The sequence below is a fragment of the Vombatus ursinus genome, unplaced genomic scaffold (assembly GCF_900497805.2).
Source record: "Vombatus ursinus unplaced genomic scaffold, bare-nosed wombat genome assembly UNPS02014773.1, whole genome shotgun sequence".
In the NCBI taxonomy this organism is placed as follows: domain Eukaryota; kingdom Metazoa; phylum Chordata; class Mammalia; order Diprotodontia; family Vombatidae; genus Vombatus; species Vombatus ursinus.
In genome coordinates, this window is record NW_020954551.1 from 42,271,003 (window position 1) to 42,292,873 (window position 21,871).

Consider the following 21,871-nt stretch of genomic DNA (forward strand, 5'->3'; position numbering starts at 1 on the left):
ATGGGAAGTCATCCAGTTCAACACCTTCATTTTTACAAGGGAGAAAACAGGATTACAGAAAGTGAAATGATGTTCCTAAGATCAGAGTGAGTGGGACTAAAACTCAAATCTCCTGACATCTTCTGCTCTACTATTGCAGTGACTTGGTCTTTGTTCAGCCATTTGGAACAACAAATAATAGCTGACCTTTATATAGCTCCTTATGGCTCCACAGTGTTCTGCATACATCTTTTGGTGGATACTTAGGCTCCTGAGCACTTGTTTATTACTGCTAAAAGGGTGACTTTCCCATGGGTGGCAGAATCCACCTAAGCTGCTTCTATAAGCCATTTATTCACCTGTCTGCCACAGTCCCACTGCTTAGAAGTCCTATCATTGCTAGGCCACATTGTTTCCAGGGTACTTTCAGCTGTTCCCTCTAACGGTCTGGAGCCACACAGGAATGTAAGGATCAGGCTTGTTCTGTGTGGCCCCAGGCCTCTGAGGAATGGTACTGGTGAAATTTGGACGGACATAAGAAAACTCCCCTCCATTCCTGCGGAGACTTCGAATAAAGGCTGAATGAAGCACCCCCCCCCCCCCCCCAGGGATGTGTTCGGAGGCCCTTGCTCGGTGCGGGTTGGCCCTAGGGGCCCCGGGGCCTGCTGGTTGGAATGTTCCAGCCCTGGACACACGGCTGTGGACGAGGTCGGCCTCGCCTCCGTGCTACAGCAGCGAGACTAGAGGGACCAGGTCTCGGGCCCGGGCCCGATGCCTCCCAGCACAACCGTGGCCAAGCAAGGCCTCGTTCCTCGACCGAGTTAACCATCCCGAGGCTGGGTGTGTGCCTGGCCCCTGAACCCTTCAGGCGAGGCCCGCTTGGCCTGCGGCTCCTCTGCCCCTCCCCAGGTTCCACCTCCTTCTTCACCTGCCCCAGCAGGGCGCTACCCGACGAAGTGGCAAGGAGGGCGCGAGGGAAGACCTCTAGAGCCGTTAAGGAGGTTAGGGCCCTTAGAGACGCGAGGCACGTGAGAGCAGCCTCAGCGCCTGATTGGTTCGTCCCGACAGAAAAGGGCGGGGTTGGGGCGGAAGGGGGTCGATTCCTTCTGTACCCGCTTCCTTCCGGTCGAGGCGTGAGGCACGAGGCCCGGCGAAAGAGAGAGGGAAGGAGAGAAGGGGCGGGGTCCAGTGTGAGTGACTGCTCAGCGGCCTTATTGCGCTCGCCCGGCCGGCCCCGCCCTCCGCGCTCGGTTACGCCCGAGGCGAAGCTCCGGGGTTGCTGCGGCTGCGGCGGCAGGAGGACGCCCGGGGCGTCTGTGGGAGCCGAGCGAGGCTGCACCATGGGCCCGCTACTGCGCGCCGCCCTCCTGCTGGCCTGGGGTGAGTGTCCGGGGCCTACGGGCATGATGTCTGGGAGGCCTAAGGAGGAGAAGGGGGGAGGGGAAAGTGAGAGGGGGAGGGTCGGTGACAGACATAGTGCTGATGGACAGCGCCCGGGTGTGGGTGTGTGTGTGTGTGTGTGTGTGTGTGTGTGTGTGTGTATGCATGCATGCATGTGTGTGTGTGTGTGTGCGCGCGCGAGTGTGGATGTGTGTGTGAGAGACAGACACTGCTATACGGAGTGTGTATGTATGTGACACGCTGCTGGATAGAGCCTGCCTCTGTGTGTGACATACGGGGTGTGTGTGTGTGTGTGTGTACGCGCGTGCGTGTGACAGACACTGGTTTACGGGGTGTGTGTTTGTGTAACACACTGCTCTATGGTGGGTGGGTGGGTGTGAGAGAGGGAGACGCTGCTGTACGATGTGTGTGTGTGAGATACTGGTTTACAGGGGGGTGTGTTTGTGCGACACACTACTGTTCAGTGTATGTGTGTGTGTGTGTGTGTGTGTGTGAGACGCTGCTGGACAGCTCCCGGGTGGCCTCACCCACGGGTGTGCGAGGGTGCACGCCACAAACCCTGCCGTGCTGGTTCTTGGGTTGTCTCACATGGGGTATACGTGCACAGTTGGTGGGGGCAGGGAGGTAGAAGCGGTCAGTCGAGCTGCTGGACAGCGCCTGTGAGGCTTCGCGCAGGGGGTGTGTATGTGTCTCTGCTCCCATATGGCCCCCACCAGGGAGAGGTGTTCATAAGCATGTTTGTGTGACTGACACGCTTCTGGATAACGCTTATATGGCTTCATACAAGGTGTGTGTGACAGACGCTGCTGGACAGCTCCCGTTTGCCCTAACTTAGGATATGCGTGATTACTAAATTACAGCTTGGTGTGTGGGGCCACTGCTCAAGGGCGTGGGGTATGTGTGTGTATGTGAGAGACACAGACATGCTTCGGAGATATGATGCATGTCATACACACTCCCTAGTGGCTTTGACCCGGTGACACCTGGGGTGTGATCTTACGTGAGAAACAGACAGATTCTGCTGGACAGCTCCTGGTACAGCAGCCACTCAAGGATATGGGGTGAATGCATGATAGAGTAACAGCCAGTTCTGTGGCTTTTACACAAAAGAGAAGGGAGAGGGGTGTGTAACATAGTAGCTTGTACATAGTAGGTGTGAATGGTAGGTGCTTAATAACTACTGATTGAATTGAATTGAATAACTATTGATTGAATTCACATTCAGTAGCCATACAAATGTAAAGAATTATGTGGCAGTGAGTGTTTGTGTATGATATGTACCACCACCTTGGCCTTACATTCATGTGATGCTTTACAATTTTCAAAGTGTGTTCACATATATTATCTCATTTGCTCCTCAGGACAGCTCCTGAGGTATCTCAGTTTTACAGATGAGAAAACGAAGGCGTAGACAGGCTAAATATCTTGTTTATGGTCACATGGCTGGTTAGTATTTGAGCTGGGATTAGATCTCAGGTTTTCTAACTCAATCTATTATTGTTTTTGTTACATCACATTATCTCATCCACTGAGGAATAGTTCCTATATGATTACTACACAGGGGTGAAAGCTGTATATGTGCATGTGTTTGTGTTACAGATACTGTTGGATCTTGTGTAGCTGCTACCAGAACAATTAGGAAGGTATGATTCTGTCTGTGAGCAGACACTGTTGTACAGTCTGGCATAGTTGTCATACAAGGGTATAAATGTGAGCTTTTGTATGTCATAAGTGATGCTGAATAATTATTTTAAGGTACATACCGCTCAGGTCCTCTTTATATCCCTGTACTGACTGCAGACTGTCCCCTAGCTTAACCAATCAAGGCTTTGCAGAGAAATGTAAAGCAGAGTAGAATAACTCATTCCCTGTTTTGTCTTGGGATCCTATCGTCCTGACTTAGTGGTAGTGTTCTTTCACTGCCCTATTTTGCACCCCCAAGTGGGGACCTCCTAAGGGAATTGATCTATTTGTCTCTGTGTGTCTACCAAAAAGGTGCTTAAAATGAACTGGATTTCAGAAGCACTTACAGAAAAACAAAAACAAAACAAGATAGCTCTCTTTCTGAGCTGACTGCTGGAGCCAGGAGCTGACTACTGAGACAGAATTTGGAATTTGGGAATGAGCTGGGCAATTGCTAGGTGACATACCTCCTTCCCTTTTCTGTGTGGGATGATCAGTTAGATATTCCACTCTTTGGGGCTGTTACCTTAAAGAAATCTGTATGGGATCATAGTATGACCAAAGATCTAGAAGGGACCCCACAGTCCATCTAGTTCACCCTTACTTGCACAAGGTCACATCAAGTATCAGAGGCAGAATTTGACCCCAGGCCCTCTGACTCTAGAGTCAGTGTTCTTTCCCTTGTACCAATGTGCTTTGTGATAGCTTCTTTTACTCTACTCACTCTATTTGTCAAGCATCGTAAAGTAACAAAAAATTTAAAGTGCTTAGGGGTAAAGAAAACCAACCATTCAGAGTGAAATCCTGAAATATGAAGTTGGGTGTGGCCTTCATTAAGGCAGATTAATTGTTAAGTGTGAAAGTAATTATACTTAGAATGGTTAGGTCTGTGCTACTATTTTGGTGTAATCTTTTTGTAGATGTATTTGAAGAGAAAGGACTCTCATCTAATTACCTAAATAATTATGTACTGTCAAGGTCTTTGAAAATATCAAGGTCTATATAAAGGCAAAATACTCATCATAGAAGCAAAATAACCAAAGAAAATGGGATGCTTCCTGGAGAACATCAGCTAAAACCTAGAGATGAAAAACCAGGAAAACAGATTCTCTTACACGCACACACACACACACACACATCATTTCATTCAAGTCGGTCAAAGCCCCTGGTTATTTCAACTCATCCAAAAGAGATAGGAAAGAAAGCAGGGCAGGAAAGAGAGATGTGTTGCAGAGAAACTGACTCTCCTTACTTTACAGGTGAAGGAACTGGGTCAAGGAGAAGGAAGTGACTGGCCTGAGCCTCCACCTGAGTCAAGAATGGAACAGAGAATAGTGCCCACAAGTCCTTCAGTTGGACATTCTGTCCTGAATGCTCTATACAGGACTCAATGATCATAAAAATAATGGACTTTTTAGAGTTGAAAAGGACCTCAGAGGTTATTGAGTCCAACACGTGACTGAAATAGAGTATCCCTCACCAATGGTGGTTCAGTTTCCACATGACCACTTCCAGAGATGGCAAATCTAGTGCCTATTGAGGCAGTCTGTTCCACCTTTGGGTAGTTCTAATGGTTAGGAAGATTTGTACTCATATTTAGCTGAATTTTCTTTCACTGCTTCTCATTCTGCTTTCTAGGACCAAGCAAAACAAATCTAATCCTTTTTCCCATGTAGACCTTTCAAATATTGAAGATAGCTATATATCATGTTGCCCCCTGGTTTTATCTTTTTCAGGTTAAAAATCCTCAATTTCTTCAATATCTTCTTGTTTCATGGCTTCTAGTTTCTTTACTATTCTAGTCACCCACTTCATACTGTGTCACAGTTTATCAATATCTTTCTTTAAATGTGTTATCCAGAACTGAATGCATACTTCCTATGTCATCTGACCAAGGAAAATTACAATGGAAATATAAACTTCTTGCTCTAGACATTTCTATTCATGTAGCCTAAGATTGTTAAGAGTTTCTTTTCCTTTCCTTTTTTTTTTTTTTGGCCACAACCTCACACTATTGACCAATAATGAACTTGCAGTTCACTAAAGCCTCCAGGTCCTTTTGACTGAAATATTGTCTAACATCTTCCTCCCATGCTATATACCTATACAGTTACATTTTAAACAATTGCCTTTATTTTTAGTCTAAACTTCATAAACACCAAAGAAAAGATCATTTCCTCCACATAGTAGAGCAAAAAAAAAGAAGATTGTATGTGAAATGTACAGTTGTTTTTTAACCTAAGTATGAGACTTTTATGTTTTTCCTTTTAATTTTATTAAATGAAATTTATATCAGCCTGTCAGAAGCTTTCTAGATCCTATTTCTATCATCCAACATGTTATTTTTTCTCTCATCTACACAATGAATGAGCATACCATCTATACTTTCACCGAAGTCATTGATAAAAAATATTAAATTGAATAGTGCCAAGAATATAGTGCTGTGTCCTTGCACTAGAAATAGCCCTTCAGTTTGACCTCAATCCATTAATATCTTTGGGTCTGGTCATTGAATCAATTCCAAACCCAGCAAATGAAGGATCACTCAATTCACACCTTTTTCTTTTTTCAGCCAGGATATTGCAAAAAAAGATATTTTGCCAAATGTCCAACCAGACTTCCTAGAAAGATAGGGAAAATGAATGACTCTTCCTATCCATTCAGTCATTTCACAAACATTTATTGAATGTCTACTGTGTGCTAGGCCCTATGCTAGGCATTGAGGAATATAAAAAAATAAGTTTACAACCCAATGGGAGAAATATGATTTGTATGAAAACAACTAATGCAATTTATAGTATCCTAAATTCGAAAAAAAATAGTTATATCAAAATACTTTGGGATTACTAAGGAAGATTTCTTGGAGGAGGCAGGTACCTTTCAGAAATGTACCTGGAATGTGTAGTAGTTAATTCCCCTATCTTGACCCCCTCCCTGCAAGTTTGCCTAGTTTGCCTTAGAAGGTGTAAAAACTGCCTTCAAGATATAATTGACTCATTGAATAAAAGCTTGAGCCACTGAGGGTGACCTGAGTATAAAGCATCCAGGACATGAAGGGCTAGAGGTCCTTTCTCTGGCTTATGACTATGGACTGTCACCATGAACCACACTGGGAAGCTGTGTCCAATTGAACCAATGCTTTATCCTAGATGAACTCTGTCCCTTGCTCTGACTGCCTTCTCCTGCCATGGCTAAGTAAATTTCTTTTTTGCTAACTGTTAGATGGATTACAAGAGTATCATTTCATTTTGGTTTTAGATCCAGACAACCAGGATATTAGTCTTAATCAGAGCCAGCCCATGTCAGACTTCAGGTTTTCCCTAGGTGGATATAGGAGGAAAAAGACATTCAAGGAAGCAGGAATAACATGAGCCAAGGTATATAAGCAGGAAAGTATGGCATGCATTTGGGGCATGTGAAATAGTCCTATTTTACTGGACAGAAGGATTTGTTTAGAAGAGTAGTGGGAAGATGAAACTGGTAAAAGGTAGGTTGGGGAAAGATTGTTCAGAGAATTAAACAGATCAAGGCGTTTGGACTTTATTCTGTAGGCAAGCAGGTAGCCGTTGACAGTTTTGTTATTTTTCCATTTACATGTTTGTGGGCATTGTGTATGTTGTTTTCCTGACTTGTCTTATTTAGTTTTCTTTCAATTTATTTGTCTTCTTGTGCTTCTCTGAATTTTCTGCTTTCGTTGTTTTTTGTAGTATTAATAATATTGTATTGCATTCATGTGTCACAATTTGCTAGCCACAATAGTCCCCAAAATATGCTACTATGAATATTTTGGTGTTTATGGAATATTTCTTTCTATCTTTGACTATATATAAATGTGTGTGTGTCTCTGTGTGTCTATGTGTGTAATTTCTCTATAAATATGTGAAATATATCTAATATATATTATTATGTATTATAACCTTATATAGTATACAAAATATGTATTTCATATATTTATAGAGAGATATATTTGATGTTTATATAGAAATAATTTTATATTCTATTATAAATCATGTATGTAATAATTACATAATATATAATATTAATTATATAACAAATATAATTATATATATACATACTTAACAATAGGATATCTTAGTTAAAAGGGTAATTTTAGTCACTTTTTGGCACAATTCTAAATTGCATTCTCGAATGGTTGGATCATTTTATGGCCTTTCAACAACAGCTGTGTTCTGCAACCCATCCAACACTGATTATTTCCATTGTCATCTTTGCCAATTTGCTGGATATAAGGTAGAATCTCAAGTTGTTTTGATTTGAATTTTTCTCATTATTAGTAATCTCTCTACTTAATGCTTCTACTTCTCCTCTTACTCTCTTCTAAGCTCGATTCAGTCTGGCTCCCAACATCATCATTTAAATAAAACTGCTTTCTCCAAAGTTACCAATAATCTACTAATTGGCTAAAGCTGATGGCCTTTTCTTAGCCTTATTTCTTAATCTCTCTGTACCATTTGACACATTTGATCACCTCCTAGATCAGGGGTGGGGAACCTGCGGCCTTGAGGCCACGTGTGGCCTTCTAGGTCCTTGGGTGCAGCCTTTTAATTGAGTCCAAGTTTTACAAAACAAACCTTTTATAAAGGGGATTTGTTCTATGAAGTTTGGATTCAGTCAAAGGGCCACACGTGAGGACCTAGAGGGCCTCAAGGCTGCAGGTTCCCAAACCCTGGAGCTCTTTCCTCTCCAGGTTTTTCAGGACATTGTATTCTCTTCTCCTCTTAATTGGTATGACAATTCCTTCTCAGCTTCCTTTGCTGAAGTGTGTATGTCATGCCCACTAACCATGACTGTGTCTCCTCAGGCTCTGTTCTGGGCTTCTCTTTTCATCCCAAACTATCTATATGCCCTCATTTAGTGATCTCATCAGCTCCCCTGGGTTCAGTTTCTATGCAGATGATTCATAGATCTGGCTATCCAGTCCTAGTGTCTTTTTTGAGCTCTACATTTTCATCACCTCAAATTAGATGTCCTGCAGACATCTCAAATTCAATATATCCAAAACAGAACTCATTAATTTTCCATCCAAACCCTCCCTTCCTATTGTTATTGAGGGCATTACCATCTTTTTTAGTTACCAAGGCTGGTAACGTGGTGGCATTCTCAACTCCTCACTCTCAATCAATATACATATCCAATCTGTTGTCAAAATTAGTCATTTGTGCCTTCAAAACATCTCTCCTATACCTCCCTTTCTCTCCACTCCCACTTCCACCAAGAGATGATGAGGACTTAGTTCAGGCCCTCATCATCTCTTGTTTAGACTATTGCAATAGTCTTCTAATTGGTCTCTCTGCCTCTAGTCTCTTTCCCCTCCAATCCACTTCTTCTTCTTCTTCTTTTTTTTTTTTTTAGGCAGTTGGGGTTAAGTGACTTGCCCAGGGTCACACAGCTAGTAAGTGTCAAGTGTTTGGCCTGAGGCCGAATTTGAACTCAGGTCCTCCTGACTTCAGGGCCGGTGCTCTATCCACTGTGCCACCTAGCTGCCCCTTCCAACCCACTTCTGCTCCACTGCCAGTAGGATTTTCCTATACTTTAGTACCTTTTGCATAGGTATGACCTTGTCACACACACCCCATTCCCCATCCCCATTAACTGTAGTGGCTATTACCTCCACGATCAAATTTAAAATCCTTTGTTTGTCTTTATAACCTGGCCTCTTTATACCTTTCCAGTGTTCTAACACTTTACTCTCCATAAATTCTATGATCCAGCTACTCAGGCCCTCACACATAATACTCCATCTCTTGTCCATGTGCCTTTACACTAGCTGTCTCATGCCTGTAATGTTTGTTCTCTCTCCCCACCTCCATCTCTTACAATCCTTGGCTTCCTTCAGAACTCATTTCAAATGCTACCTCCCTCAGGAGGCCTCTTCTCATCCTCTAACTGCTAGAGCCTTTCCTTCTAAGACTACCTCCTATCTATTCTATGTGTTTCTTATATGTGTCTATTTCTCTCCATGTATAAGAGTATAAGATCCTTGAGGACACAGACTGTTCTTTTTGATTTTCTTATTTATTTTTTTGATTATTCTTTTTTGATTTTCTTCCAAATGCTTAGCACACAATATGCTCTTAAATAAATGCATATTGAATGACTGAAACTATGAATATTATGTACTGCTTGCCTTTTTAAAAGTATATTTCAAATCTAACAAGGTAATATCCACACTACCCTGCTTGTCTTCATCCCCTTCTGAATTTTCTTCTTTTCTCTTCTGTGCATTTAAAATTGTCTCACTAATGTCTTTTTCTTAATTTTCTTGAGTCATTTTCAACCCCTTAGTCCCCCTCACAATTCTATTACCTCCAAAAAATGACAGACTTCCCTTGTTAAAAAATACATATAGACAAACAAAAACAATCTATACATTGGCCATATATGAAAACATATCCTACTCTGCATTTATAATGCATCTCTCAAGAGGTGGGAAGTATAGTTTATATCATTCTTCCAGAGTTTTGATTGGTGAGAGTTTTTAAGTCTTTTAATATTGTTTTCCTTTACACTATTATATTCATTGTTCTCCTCTTTCTCTTCACTTCCCCAGGATTCTCTAAATTTATATCTTTTATAATTTCTTAATAATATTTCAATACATTCATATATATGATTTGTTACCCATTTGATGGACATTATCCATTTGATGGGAACCCACTTTATTTCTAGTCCTTTGTGCCAACAACAAGTGCTGCTATAAAATTTTTAAACTTATGGGTGCTTTTCCTTTTTCTTTGATCTCTTTGGGGAATATGCCTAGAAGTGGTATAACTGGGTCATAGAGTATGCACAGTTTAGTGACTTTTGGAGTATTGTTCCAAATTACTTTTCAGAATGGCTCAACCAATTCAAGGCTCCATCAACAATGGATTAGTGTGGCTGTCATCCTATAGCTGCTCCAACAATTGTCATTTTCCTTTTTTGTCATCTTTGCCTATTTGAAGTGGAACCTCAGAGTTGTTTTAATTTATTTTTCTCTTATTAGTGACTTAGAACAGTTTTTCTATATGGTTGTTGATAACTTGCATTTTTTATGAGAACTTCTATTCTTTGACCATTTATATATTGGGGAATAGCTCTTGTTGGAGTAATAGCTCTCATAGTAATATTAATAGTAACAGGACCATAATTTAGAGGTTAAGGAGACCTTAGAGGTCATCTAGTCCGATCCCTCATTTTTTTTTACAGATGAGGAAACCAAGACCCAGAGAGGTAAAGCGACTTCCCAAGATGACACAGGGCCAGGATTTGAATCTAAATTCAGAACTCTTTCTACTATAAATACCCTACTTCCCTATTTATTGTCCATACTGCCCCTCATGTGCCTATTGCTCTTCCCTAGAGCAATGGAGATTAAAGATTTTCATCACACAATTTTCAAGGATTTACTGCTCAGGTATACGTCGGACCTATAAAATCATCCCATATGTTATTGCAACCTTTTCCCTTTGATATTTAGCCTAGAGATTTAGCCAGGATGATTTGCCTGGAGGAACTTGGATCACTGTCTCCAAATGCCCAAAAGAGAGTGTAACTTGTCCTGGGTAGCTCCAGAGAGCAGAACTAAGACAAGGGGGGAAAAGTTAAAGAGTCAGATTTTGGCTCAGGATAATGAAGAATAACATTGGGTTGATTTTACCTCTGTTTTATTGAACATTGTGCTCCAGATTTAACTTCTGTTTGCTTGATTCTTTGCCCCTGGATGATAGTTGTTCTACAAAAAGCAGTCCTGGCATCTAGGTGAATGGGGTAGTGGAAGTACTCATTTATCTATCCAGTATCCTGGGAGCCCCAGGAAGACCAGCACTGAAGAGAGGGATGGGGGATGGGAATGGAAGGAGGGAAAAGAGAGAGACAGAAACAGAGAGAGACAGAGACAGAGAGAGATGGATAAAGTACTTATTACATACCGGAGAGGCAGGTAGGTGGAGCATGGAGCCTGGAGACAGAAAAGACACGAGTTCAAATCCAGCCTCAGATACTTACTACTTATGTGATTCTGGACAAGTCACTTATGTTTTTCCTTAGTTTCTTCAACTATAAAATGGGGATCATAATAGCACCTAGCACTCTGGGTTATTGTGAGGATCAAATGAGATGTTTGTAAAATGCTTAGCACAGTGTCCAGCCCATACTATATAAGTGTTTATTCTCTTCCCTATTTCCCTACCAGGTATTCTGCTAAGTGCTAAGGGTACCAAAACAAGACAATTTCTGCCTTCAGGGAGCTTACATTATAACAGGGGAAGACAATATCCAGGGGAGCTAGAAGGTGGGAGGTGGGGAAGAATGAGAAAAAGGGGAAGGAAAAGAGAATCCCCACATAGGGGCAAGGCAGTCTACCTTTGCTCCTGGTGCCAAAATAACTTTCATTCCTCCCTTATTTCTCTTCCAGTGGCTAGGATGAGATCAGAGATGTCGTAGCATGGAAGAGAAGACACTAACTATACATATGCAGCTATTTCTACAAAGGGAGGAACTGGACCCTCTGGGATATGGCAGAGGTGTACTGGAGCCAGCTCAAACTGCCTTATGAGCAGATTATCAAATTTTCAATATGAGCACTTACAACTCAGAAATTGACAAAAACTATGAATCAGGCCTAGATTTATTGCTTTGTTGTTTGTTTAGACTTAAGAAAATGATGGAAAAATGTTAATAATTCAAATCAAGCTTAAAAATGTATCATGGCTGCATTTTTTTTGAGAACCAATCATTAAATATTGACCAATGTACTCCTGGAAGTAGATGTGTGTTTCCAAAAATGATGATATGTATCCACAGATGGCATCTGGAGGGAGATCCCTCACTAAGGATTAAATGGAAAAGAGATATGTAGTGGTAATTAGTGACTCCTAGGTGAGAAATCCTCAGGCAGCTTTTTGTTGGCTTGACATTAACAACTGATGTCCATCTTCCCAGCTTACATATCCAGCATATGATGAAGAGTTTTCCAAGACTTGTCTAACCTGGTGACCATTGCTCATTGCCAGAAATTCAGGTGGGGACAAATGGTACTTCAAGAAGAAATTGAGAACATATTTCTGAAATGATGAAGTATTTAGCAAGAAAGTGAAGGCCTCAAAGAGCACAAGTGATATTTTCCCCATGGTTACTAGTTGAAGGTTGGGGCTTTGATAAAGAAAGGCAGATTTGGGAAGTAAACTGCTGGTTAAGAAGATGGGGGTCTAAGAACACAATTTAGAATCCTCTATAGCTTAAAATAGAAGAGTGATTGGCTTTTGACTGGGGATGGAATACACTCAGTGAGTGATGTTAAAATATACTTTTCTGGAGTCTTTTGAATCTGATTTAGAGGATGTTAAACTAAAATGGGAGGAAGAAGGTAAAAACTTGCTATGTATCACTCTAAATACCAGAGAGTAGCAGCTACAATATGGGCAGAATAACAGTAGAAACATTTAGTAATTCATATTCAATAAACTCCAAGAAAGGAGCCAGTAATAAAAGCTGACAGCCCTAGATTTTTGCATACAAATGCAGAAGTATGGGTGATTTCTAGAACCTAACCAAAGGATGCAAGTTTGACCTCATAGGTACCACTGAAACAGTAAGACAGGAATCAAAACTAGAATATGTCTTGGAAAGATTAGACTTTCTTCTAAAGGAACCATTACCCCACCAGCATATATTAAGTGCTTACTGATTTCCAGTATTTAGTGTTGGAGATGAAAAGAAAAAGCAAGAATGGTGCCTGCCCTCTAAAAACTTAATTCTAATAGGGGAAATAGCATATATAAATGAGAAAATGCAAGATCAACATAGCATAGTTGGAAGGTAACCTTAAAAGGGATGGCACTAGCAGCAGGCAGAAGAAAGGTCTCATGGAGGAGGTGGTCCTTGAACTGAATCTTATAAAAAGTCAGGGATTCTGCGAGGTGGAGGTGAGGAGGGAGAGCATTCCAGGCACAGGGAACAGCCAGTGCAAAGTCATAGAGACAGAAAATGGAGGGCTGCATATGAGGAGCAGCAAGTTGGCCAGTATGGCTGGCTTGTAGAGAGTATAGAGAGGAAAGTGGAGTGTAAAGAGATTGGAAAGATGGCAAGGGGTCAGGTTGTGAAGAGCTTTCAGTGCCAAAGGACTTTAAATTAGATCTTGAAGGTAGTAGGAAGTCGCTGAAGTTGATTGAGTAGGAAAATTATGAAGTCAGATCTACAGCTTCGGGGAGATTGCTTTGGAAGCTGAATGTGGAATGGATTGGAGTGGGGAGAGACTTGAGGCAGGAAGAATGGCAGTCCCTGCTGTGTATTAGGGAGGCCCAGGCTGCCTTTGCCTTACCTTGAAGTTACATCCTCACATATGTCACCATCCCCAGGTTATCTTTCTTTCTTTCTTTCTTTCTTTCTTATTTTTTATTTTTTGAGGCAATGGGGTGAAGTGATTGGTTCAGGGTCACACAGCTAGTAAGTGTCAAGCGTCTGAGGTCACATTTGAACTCAGGTCTTTCTGAATCCAGGGCTGGTGCTCTATCTATCTAGCTGCCCTTCCCAGGTTATCTTTCAAGTAGTGGAAAAAGCAGTGAGGAAAACTGCTATTCCTAATCTGATTATGAGATCGATGATGACTCTAAAGAATGACAAGAAGTGCACTTTAAAAAAAAGTCATGCTGGGGAAACAAAGCAAGGAACAGAAGGCAGCCCACTACACTGCTCAAGCGACAGTGAGAGCAAACAAGGGTGAGAAGTGACGACTGCTCAACGTGGCTTGTTTCTGGTTTTCTGCCAACGAGAGTGATCTGGGGACTAACAAGGATGAAACAAGAATGATTAACAGGGAATTGAAAGCCAGTTTAAGGGAGGAGATAGCAAGGAGAGAATCTACTTGCCATCAAGGAGTATGGAAGAACTACATTGTAGGGTAGTGAAAAAACCAACTAAACTGGTCGCTGAGCTACTGGCAGTGATCTTTGAGAGATTGGAAAGAAGGAGAGAAGTGATGCAGGTCTGGATAAGGACCCGTGTCCCACTGTTCAAAAAAAGGAAGAGAGTAGAGTCTGTGAATTAATCTGGTAAACTTCAATTCTTAACAAGGTTCTAGGGTGTATTTTTAAGTTACTTTTATTTATTTTTCATTTACTTTTAATATTTTCTTTTTCCCCAATTATGTGTAAAAACAATTTTAACTTTTATTTTCAAAATTTAAGTTTCAAATCCTCTCCTTTCCTCTCCTCCCCCCTCCGTTGGGAAAGTAAGCAATTTGACATAGGTTGTACGTTGAGTCCATTATTAAAAAAGATAATTTGTTATTATCCATTTATAAATGAAAGCTGTGATCATTAAGTGATGAGTCAAGTCACACTAGCTTATTTATTATTTTTTAAAAATGTAACCAGATCAGGAGAATGCTATAGATACAGTGTGCCTATGTTTCAGCAAAATATCCTACAGTCTCTCATGCTATCCTTATGCACAAGATGGAGAGATGTAGGCTAGGTCATCTTAGTTTAGATGGATTCAGACCTTGTTGAATGGCCATCCTTAAAAAATAGTCATTAATGCCTTGATAACAGCTTGGAAAAATGTCTCCAGTGCAGCACTCCAGAGATCTGTCTTTGTCTTTGAACTGGTTGACATTTTTATCAATGATTTAGATGAAGACAGATGCCACAAAGCTGGAAGGAATAGATAACACATTGGGTGACAGTCATAGAAGACCCTAAAAATAAACTGGGTAGCATCCAGAGGAGAGCAATTGGGTTGTGCGAGGGCCTCAAGTCCATACCCTGTGAGGATAGGTTAAAGGAACTGATAATGGTTAGCCTGGAGAAGAAAAGTCTGAAAACGTGATAGCTGTGTTCAAGTATCTGAACACATGTGGAAGCAGGGCTAGATTTGGTCGGGCTGGCTGCAGACGACAGAGCCAGGAGCAAAGTGAGACTTGATGTCCCCAAAAACTTCCTTCCAATTCAGGTTTTCCAAAACTATAATGGACTGCTGGATGACCACTTGTAGGGTGTTTCATAAGGAGGATTCTTTTAATAAAATAAAAATTTGTGTAACACCAAATTTAGGCCCCCACTGTACACTGTGCTACCAGTACAGGGATGAAATGGGCTAGATTGCTAGTGAGGTCCCTTTTGTCTCTAAGAGTCTGTAATTTTCTGATCTCAACAGGCTAGAATTATAGACTTAATCAAAGAAGATATGGTGGGAGGTTGGTCAGCAATAAGTTATTTGAGGGCAGGGACTGTTCTTGCTTTTTCTTTGCATCTCCGGCACTAAGTACAGTGCCTGGGACATAGTAAGCACTTAATGTATGCTGGTGGGGTAAACAGTTCCTTTAGAAGAAAGTCTAATCTTCCTAAGACATATTCTAGTTCTGATTCCTGCTGTAGGGCATTGGGCCTGGAGTCAGGAATACCTGAGTTCAAATCTGGCCTCAGATACTAGCTGTGTGATCCTGAGCAAGTCACTTACCTCTACTTGCCTCAGTGTCCTCATCTGTAAAATAAGCTGGAGAAGGAAATGGCAAACCACCCCAGTATCTCTGCCAAGAAAACTGAATGGAGTCGTGAAGAGTCAGACTCAACTGAAAAACAACTGAACAACAACAACAACAAACACTTGTGCTCATTGGGACTTTGATAATTTTTCTCTGTGAAGGGCAGAGACAGTCATTTGACTCATTCTAACTCAATGTGGAGTGATTGGGGATAAGTTGGTTGGCTCAGACTTAAACTGGAGTCTTCACTTCCCTTCCTCCATTAAAGCGCAATCTCTCTGAGAGTAGAGATTGTTTTATTATTTGTATTTGTGCGCCTAGAGTCTAGCACGGTGGCTGGTACATAGCAGATGCTTAATAAATGCATGTTAGTTGATTGATTGGAGGCTTGCCTTTTCTGGGGAGTTGCTGAGAAAGCAATATGGATAAAAGTGAACCTGAATCCCGGGGAGTGGCGAGGGATAGTGGTGGGTGGATAGTCGGTGCACGCATATAACCTCACCAGGATTAGGTAACAACTGTTTCTGAGACAGAAGCATGTGGGAGTTGCATGTATGTTCAAATCTATGCAGCCAAGAATGCCTGACCTTCAAGTAGCTAGACTCAGCCTAGGTATAAATAGAGGAAGTGGAATAGCCTCTCAGCCTAAGAGATAGCCGCTATGGAGAGGGGAACCATGTGATCTGAGTACCAGGAGTTCCCAAACCAAATTATCTGGAAAAACGTCAAGAGTTCCTGGACTCCAGCCTTCTGGATGAAGTGGAGATTTCCTGGGCAGCATGATTTTGCCTCTTAGCAACAGAAGAGAGGAGCCTCTGGGTAATGTCAGCCTTGACAAATTCAAGAATTTGGGGATCCAGAATTCTAGAGAGAGAATGGGCATAGGGGTTTTCATGGGCAGTACTGGCCTCTTGGATAAAAGAGAATCATACATGTGCCCACCCACCTGCCCCTGAGCAGCAAGGGCCTAAATATGGGGAAGCAAAAGAACTGAACTCTCTGTTGTTATTATGAGTTATGTGAGACAGCATAGGTCTAATGGGAAGTAGGCTGCCTTTTTAGCAACTCTTACATTTGTCTTTCTACTTAGGAAAATTCAAACTGTAAAAGTTATACCGTAAAGCTGGAAGTTTTCTTATTGTTCCCAAGTCTGGGACTTGTTTCCTAAGAGCATTCCTATAGGTTCATAGGCTCTTTTGGACTCTGTGTCTCTTCACTTTTGCCAGATTTATCATAGAACCGTAGATTTATAGCTGGAAGAGGACCTTAGAGATCATTTAGTCTAGGCTTCTGAGTTTAAAGATGAGAAGACAAAACAAAAGAGAGCACCAAAGAAATTAAATGACTTGTCTGGCTAGGGACACACAGTAAGGAGCAGAGCTGGGATTTGAACCCAGGTCCTCTGCCTCCAAATACAGGACCCTTTTTACTGTACCACATTCCCCACGTTATGTTCATCACCCTTGCTTCAAGGGCAATGGCGACCCAGGAGACAGAGTTTTACCCACTCTACACAACCCCCATAGCTATGGAGCCTACTCAGGTAGTCCAGGTAAGTCAATCCCATAGTGTGCTGGGTTTTCCTTAGGAATTCAGGGAGCTGACAAAAGTAATCATCATTCAATATAATCCCTCACTCCAACAGAATTGACAGTGTCAGCAGCTTCTTCATGTTATTCTTTTTCTTTTTTTTTTTGGCTAGTCAATGGGGTTAAGTGACTTGCCCAGGGTCACACAGCTAGTGAGTGTTGTGTGTCTGAGGCCAAATTTGAACTCAAGTCCTCCTGATTCCAGGGCCAGTGCTCTCTCCACTACGCCACCTAGCTACCCCTTGGCAATGTTATTCTAATGGAGTTGGCCCTTGCTGATCCTCAGACAAGGAAAACATTCTGCTCTCTGAATCTGACCTGTCAGCCTCAAGGACATCCACCCTATGTCATCTCTTTGGGTCTCTTGGCCTGGGGATTATAGTTAATTGAAAGGTCCCTCATGCGTTGAAGACAAGGAAGGAGGAGGGGTTTCTTGGTAGCTATTTTTTGCTTCTTAAGCCCAGAGACCCGTACGTAGACTTCACACACAGACAATAGATGGAGAGTGTAAGACATGATGCTCTTTACAAAGATGAATACCCATCCTCCCACAGGTAAACAAAGGGAGGGAGACCAACCTTGTCAATTTTCACAAAAGATTGGAATTCCTGACATTGAGAGCTCAAGGGAAGGGCCAGCTTCTGGCTTGCACCAGCTCTACCCAGGAAAGAAAAGTCAGGTAGCTTGGAGACAAGAAAACAGCTCATCCTCTTGTAAAAGACCCGGTGGGATCCCTTATGGCATCACCTTCAATCAGCTTCCTAGTCAGTCTTCAGCCATCACCTTTTACAGAGGAGGACACTGAGGAACAGAGGGGTGAGGGGCCCTACATAAGATTGCAAATAGTGGAAGAGGTACTTATGGAATAAAACAGACAAGCACACTTGCAGTTCCATTCTGAAGAGGAATGAAAAAGCGAACAATTTGGGGGGCCTTACTAATTTGTATATTACATTGAATAAAATGCAAAGTGAATCTCAGAACCACTCATCAGTTTGTACCACAATTCTTTTTAAAGAAAATATTCAGGATACTATGCAGCCAAAATACAGAGCAAGTTTTAAAAAGTAACCAATTTAGTCACATCCTTGATCAGTAGAAAGACTTGGGGAGACATGACTGTGGATGGAGTTAGTCTGGGATTCAATACTAATTTTCTCCTTACCCTCCCCCACACACTAGCACTATTTCCTAGGCCTTAAATGCTCTCCCCCTCTCCCTCCCCAAAAGAGCTGAACAGCCATTTGTCAGGAACTCCCCAGCCCTGCCTAGAGAGAAAAAGGAGGCCCAGCCTCTTCCTGCAACTGAAATGTGCCATCCTGCTGCCTCTCCTCAACTCATCCCCCATATACATGTATGTGAACCTATTCCATACCTCACTCCACCTCCCTCCCCAAATTTTGTTCACTACAGACTAAATTGATAAGGGTATTAATAAACTTGTATAAAGTTTGTGCTCTTGAGTGATTTTTCGGTCCAGATTCCTCTCTTCTGTCCCTTCCAAACTCCTATGGCCTCTTTTCTTTTTGTGTTTGCACAGGTATGTCCTTGGGTATGTGCGTGATAGGGCTTGAAGAGCCTGGCCCTGAAGGGCTCACTTCTACCTCTCTGTTGGATCTCCTGCTGCCAAGTGGACTAGAGTCAGTAGATTCAGTTGAGCCAAGTGAGGCCATCGGGCCAGGAGTTGGGTTGGGAGGCCCTGGTTCAGGCTTCACCAGTGAAGAGAATGAAGAGTCTAGGATTCTTCAGCCGCCACAGTATTTCTGGGAAGATGAGGGAGAGCTTAATGATTCCACCTTGGACCTGGGACCCACCGAAGGTAACTTGTTACCAACAATGCTGATTGAGTGCTAGCTACATGTATGGCATGGTTCCAGACAAGAGTGCAGATGACTTACTCCCCTTAGGTTATTATCCACACTCTCCCATCCCCCACACCAAATTTTTACTGTCAGAGTTATTTAAAGGTCCTTCCTGTCCATGTCCACACTAAAGGTGAACCTGTTCATCTACCTTTGAGACTCAGGTGGTGACAGGGGCAAACATAGGAAAGCTTATATATTACTGTATTACAATACCTAACTCATTTTAATTCTAAGGGACCAATATAATGGCTCCTAAGGTTCACTTTATTCTATCCTTTTTCACTGTAGGAAATTTATTTTGGATGAAAAGTTCTAAGTTCATTCACAATTCCTCCAAACCCCCAGTTAGGAAATTTCCTAACATTTAGGCAGAGGTTGGCCTCTGGCCTAACTTTACATTTATATCCATCTCTAACTAGCCTATGGCTTCTTGGTGGTTGACAAAGTTCAGTTTTCTGGAAACATCTGGGTAACAAAGCAGTAGCTTATATTAAAATGTTTGTGGATAAACAGACAGCAGAAGGAAAAGTTGGGGAAAGAGCCAATCTTATCTGGGGACTTCCCTCAGCCTGGGTCTTCTGCCTTTAAAGCTAATACCCTTGCCAGTTCTACCATTGCTCTTCAAGGATGTGCTGAAAAGCCACAGATACTCCAGCTTCTTGAATGAATGTGGTTCTAACTAGTTTGATAATTTATAGATGACCCTGAGTCATGGCCAAATTTCCTCAACCTATCCAAATATGAGTCTTGTATCACTACAGTTTGAAGGACTTTTCTACACTTAGTCTAAGGCCTATGAAATTGATTGATTGGCATGTGATCACTTACTTTAAGTGGGGTAAGTTTGGGTACAGGATTTTATTCTGCACTGGGTTGACAGGTTTGGGTTGTGTTCCAGGGTCCACCTTGTTCCAGGACTTCATAATTGGCTAGCTCTCAGTAGTCTTTCAGCTATCTGTGGTCATGGAGGATACCTTCCCTAGGCCTGCCGTAATCCCTCCTCCCAGAGACACTCTGAGATCTGGTGAAGGTGAGCTGGAGCACCTAGCAGTTCATGTGAATGATTTAAAAATTACACAGCACACTGTTCTTCAGCTTTGTTCTAGCAGCTGTGCAAATGTGCTTGGTTAGCAAGAACTCCTTATAGATTTCAGGCTATTGAAATTCTAGAGTGGCAATTTGGTAAGAGTATTGAGCCTGAGTCAGAATATTAGCGTTTGCATCCTGGATTGACTGTTTACTAAACCTGGGACTGGGTCTTACTCCCTCTCTGGGTGCCAGTTTTGACACCTGGAAAATGAAGATAATAATACTTGCACTACTTGCCTCAAAGGAACACCAGTTATGGGCTATAAAATGGCTGTATAAATGAGCTATTATTAAGCTTGAGATGGAAGGCCCACTCTGAAGACCCCCCAGAAGAGGAAAATCTAGTGTTGAATCTGTGCTTCCTGTTTCCCTCCCCACCCCCCATCCCCCAGGGACCTACTTCTGAGAAGTTAATGGGATGGATTTTTATCTTAGATTATGCAAAGTTCTCAATGCCTATCTCTTCCTACTTTTTGTTTCTCCTCCTTTTCCCCTCTTACCTCATAAGCTTTTCTTCCTTTCTTTCCTCAGTGTCTTAAATAGATTTCATATGTGTGCACAATACACACATATATATGAGGACATATATGTATGTGCATGCTCGAACACACTAATAGCTGTGTGTCTGAAGGCTTGTATTCATCTGCATGTCTTTCTCTCTGAGTCACTCATTCTCTTTTCCTGAGCATTGCATAAAATCTCAGAGTTGTAAAGGACCTTAGGGAACATCTAGTATAAACTCCCACACAATATAAGGATCTGCTCTATGGCTTCATGACATGTGATCATAATACTTCCAGTGACAGGTAGCTCATTACCTTTCTGGGTGGTTTATATTATTGTTGGCCAATTCTAATTCATGGTACCATGGAAAGAACACTGGCTTTGGAGTCAGATCCTGGATTCCAAACCTCCCTCTAATGTTTACAATACCATCATGACCTTGGACAGGAAGTCCCTGCTTCCCTGGGTGTCAGTTTCATCATATGTAAAATGAGGAAATTGAACTAGATGTCCTTGGAGGGCCCTTTTAGCTTTAAAGCTAGAGATGTAACATCTTTTCAAATCGTTAGAAATTTCTCTCTTGTACTGAGTTGAAATCTGTCTCTTGGTAACCTCCACTCATGAATCTTAGTTTGCCTTCAGGAGTTACACAAAATCAGTCATAGACTAAGAATGTTAAAGCTAAAAGAGACTTTATAGAAAGAGACTTTATAGATCACTTAATGTAACTGGATCTTCTTATGCATAAGAAAAATGAGACTGTGTAGATAAAGTGACTGAGCTCCATCTTGTCTGGTTTTGTCTTGTTTTTGGTTGGGTGAACCTAAAAAAAAGGTCTACTCAAAATAGTCCTGGGAAGATTTTTGACCTCTGTAGTACAGTTTAAAAAAATTTTTTTTTCAAAAGGGATCTTGCCCAAGATTTTTATATTCTAAGCCAATGTTTAACTTTTCTTTAAAATATCTTCAAGAGAATTTATAGCTAGTTGTATGTGTCTGAAAAGAACAAAACTGAAACTATAGTTTTTAAAGTCTGTCTGTTGTCTCTTTCAGATGATTTCCTTTGAAATCAGCTCTAAATTCCCTCCCATCCTAGTCATCTCCTCTCCAGGCTAGACATCTCTAGTTCTTTTAATTATTTCTTCTCTGACACTGAGTGGGAACTGCTGGGTTCTACTCTCAGTTCTGCTACTTAGGCAGACAGTAATCTCTTTCTTAGGTCTTCATTCTCATAGCTCAACTCAAGAGGCCCTTCCTAAGTTTTCAGCAATACTTTAG

At 41.8% G+C, this 21,871-nt stretch overlaps 1 protein-coding gene across 1 annotated transcript in view; it reads left to right on the forward strand.

The window, feature by feature from the left end:
* Window positions 1–1,310: 1,310 nt before the first annotated feature.
* PODXL2 (podocalyxin like 2) overlaps window positions 1,311–21,871 on the forward strand; it is a 34,324-nt gene continuing 13,763 nt past the window's right edge. The window contains exons 1-2 of the mRNA XM_027863986.1: window positions 1,311–1,359; window positions 18,677–18,955. Coding sequence (XP_027719787.1) covers window positions 1,320–1,359; window positions 18,677–18,955 — 319 coding nt within the window. The 5' untranslated portion in view covers window positions 1,311–1,319. The remainder of the gene's footprint in view (window positions 1,360–18,676; window positions 18,956–21,871) is intronic.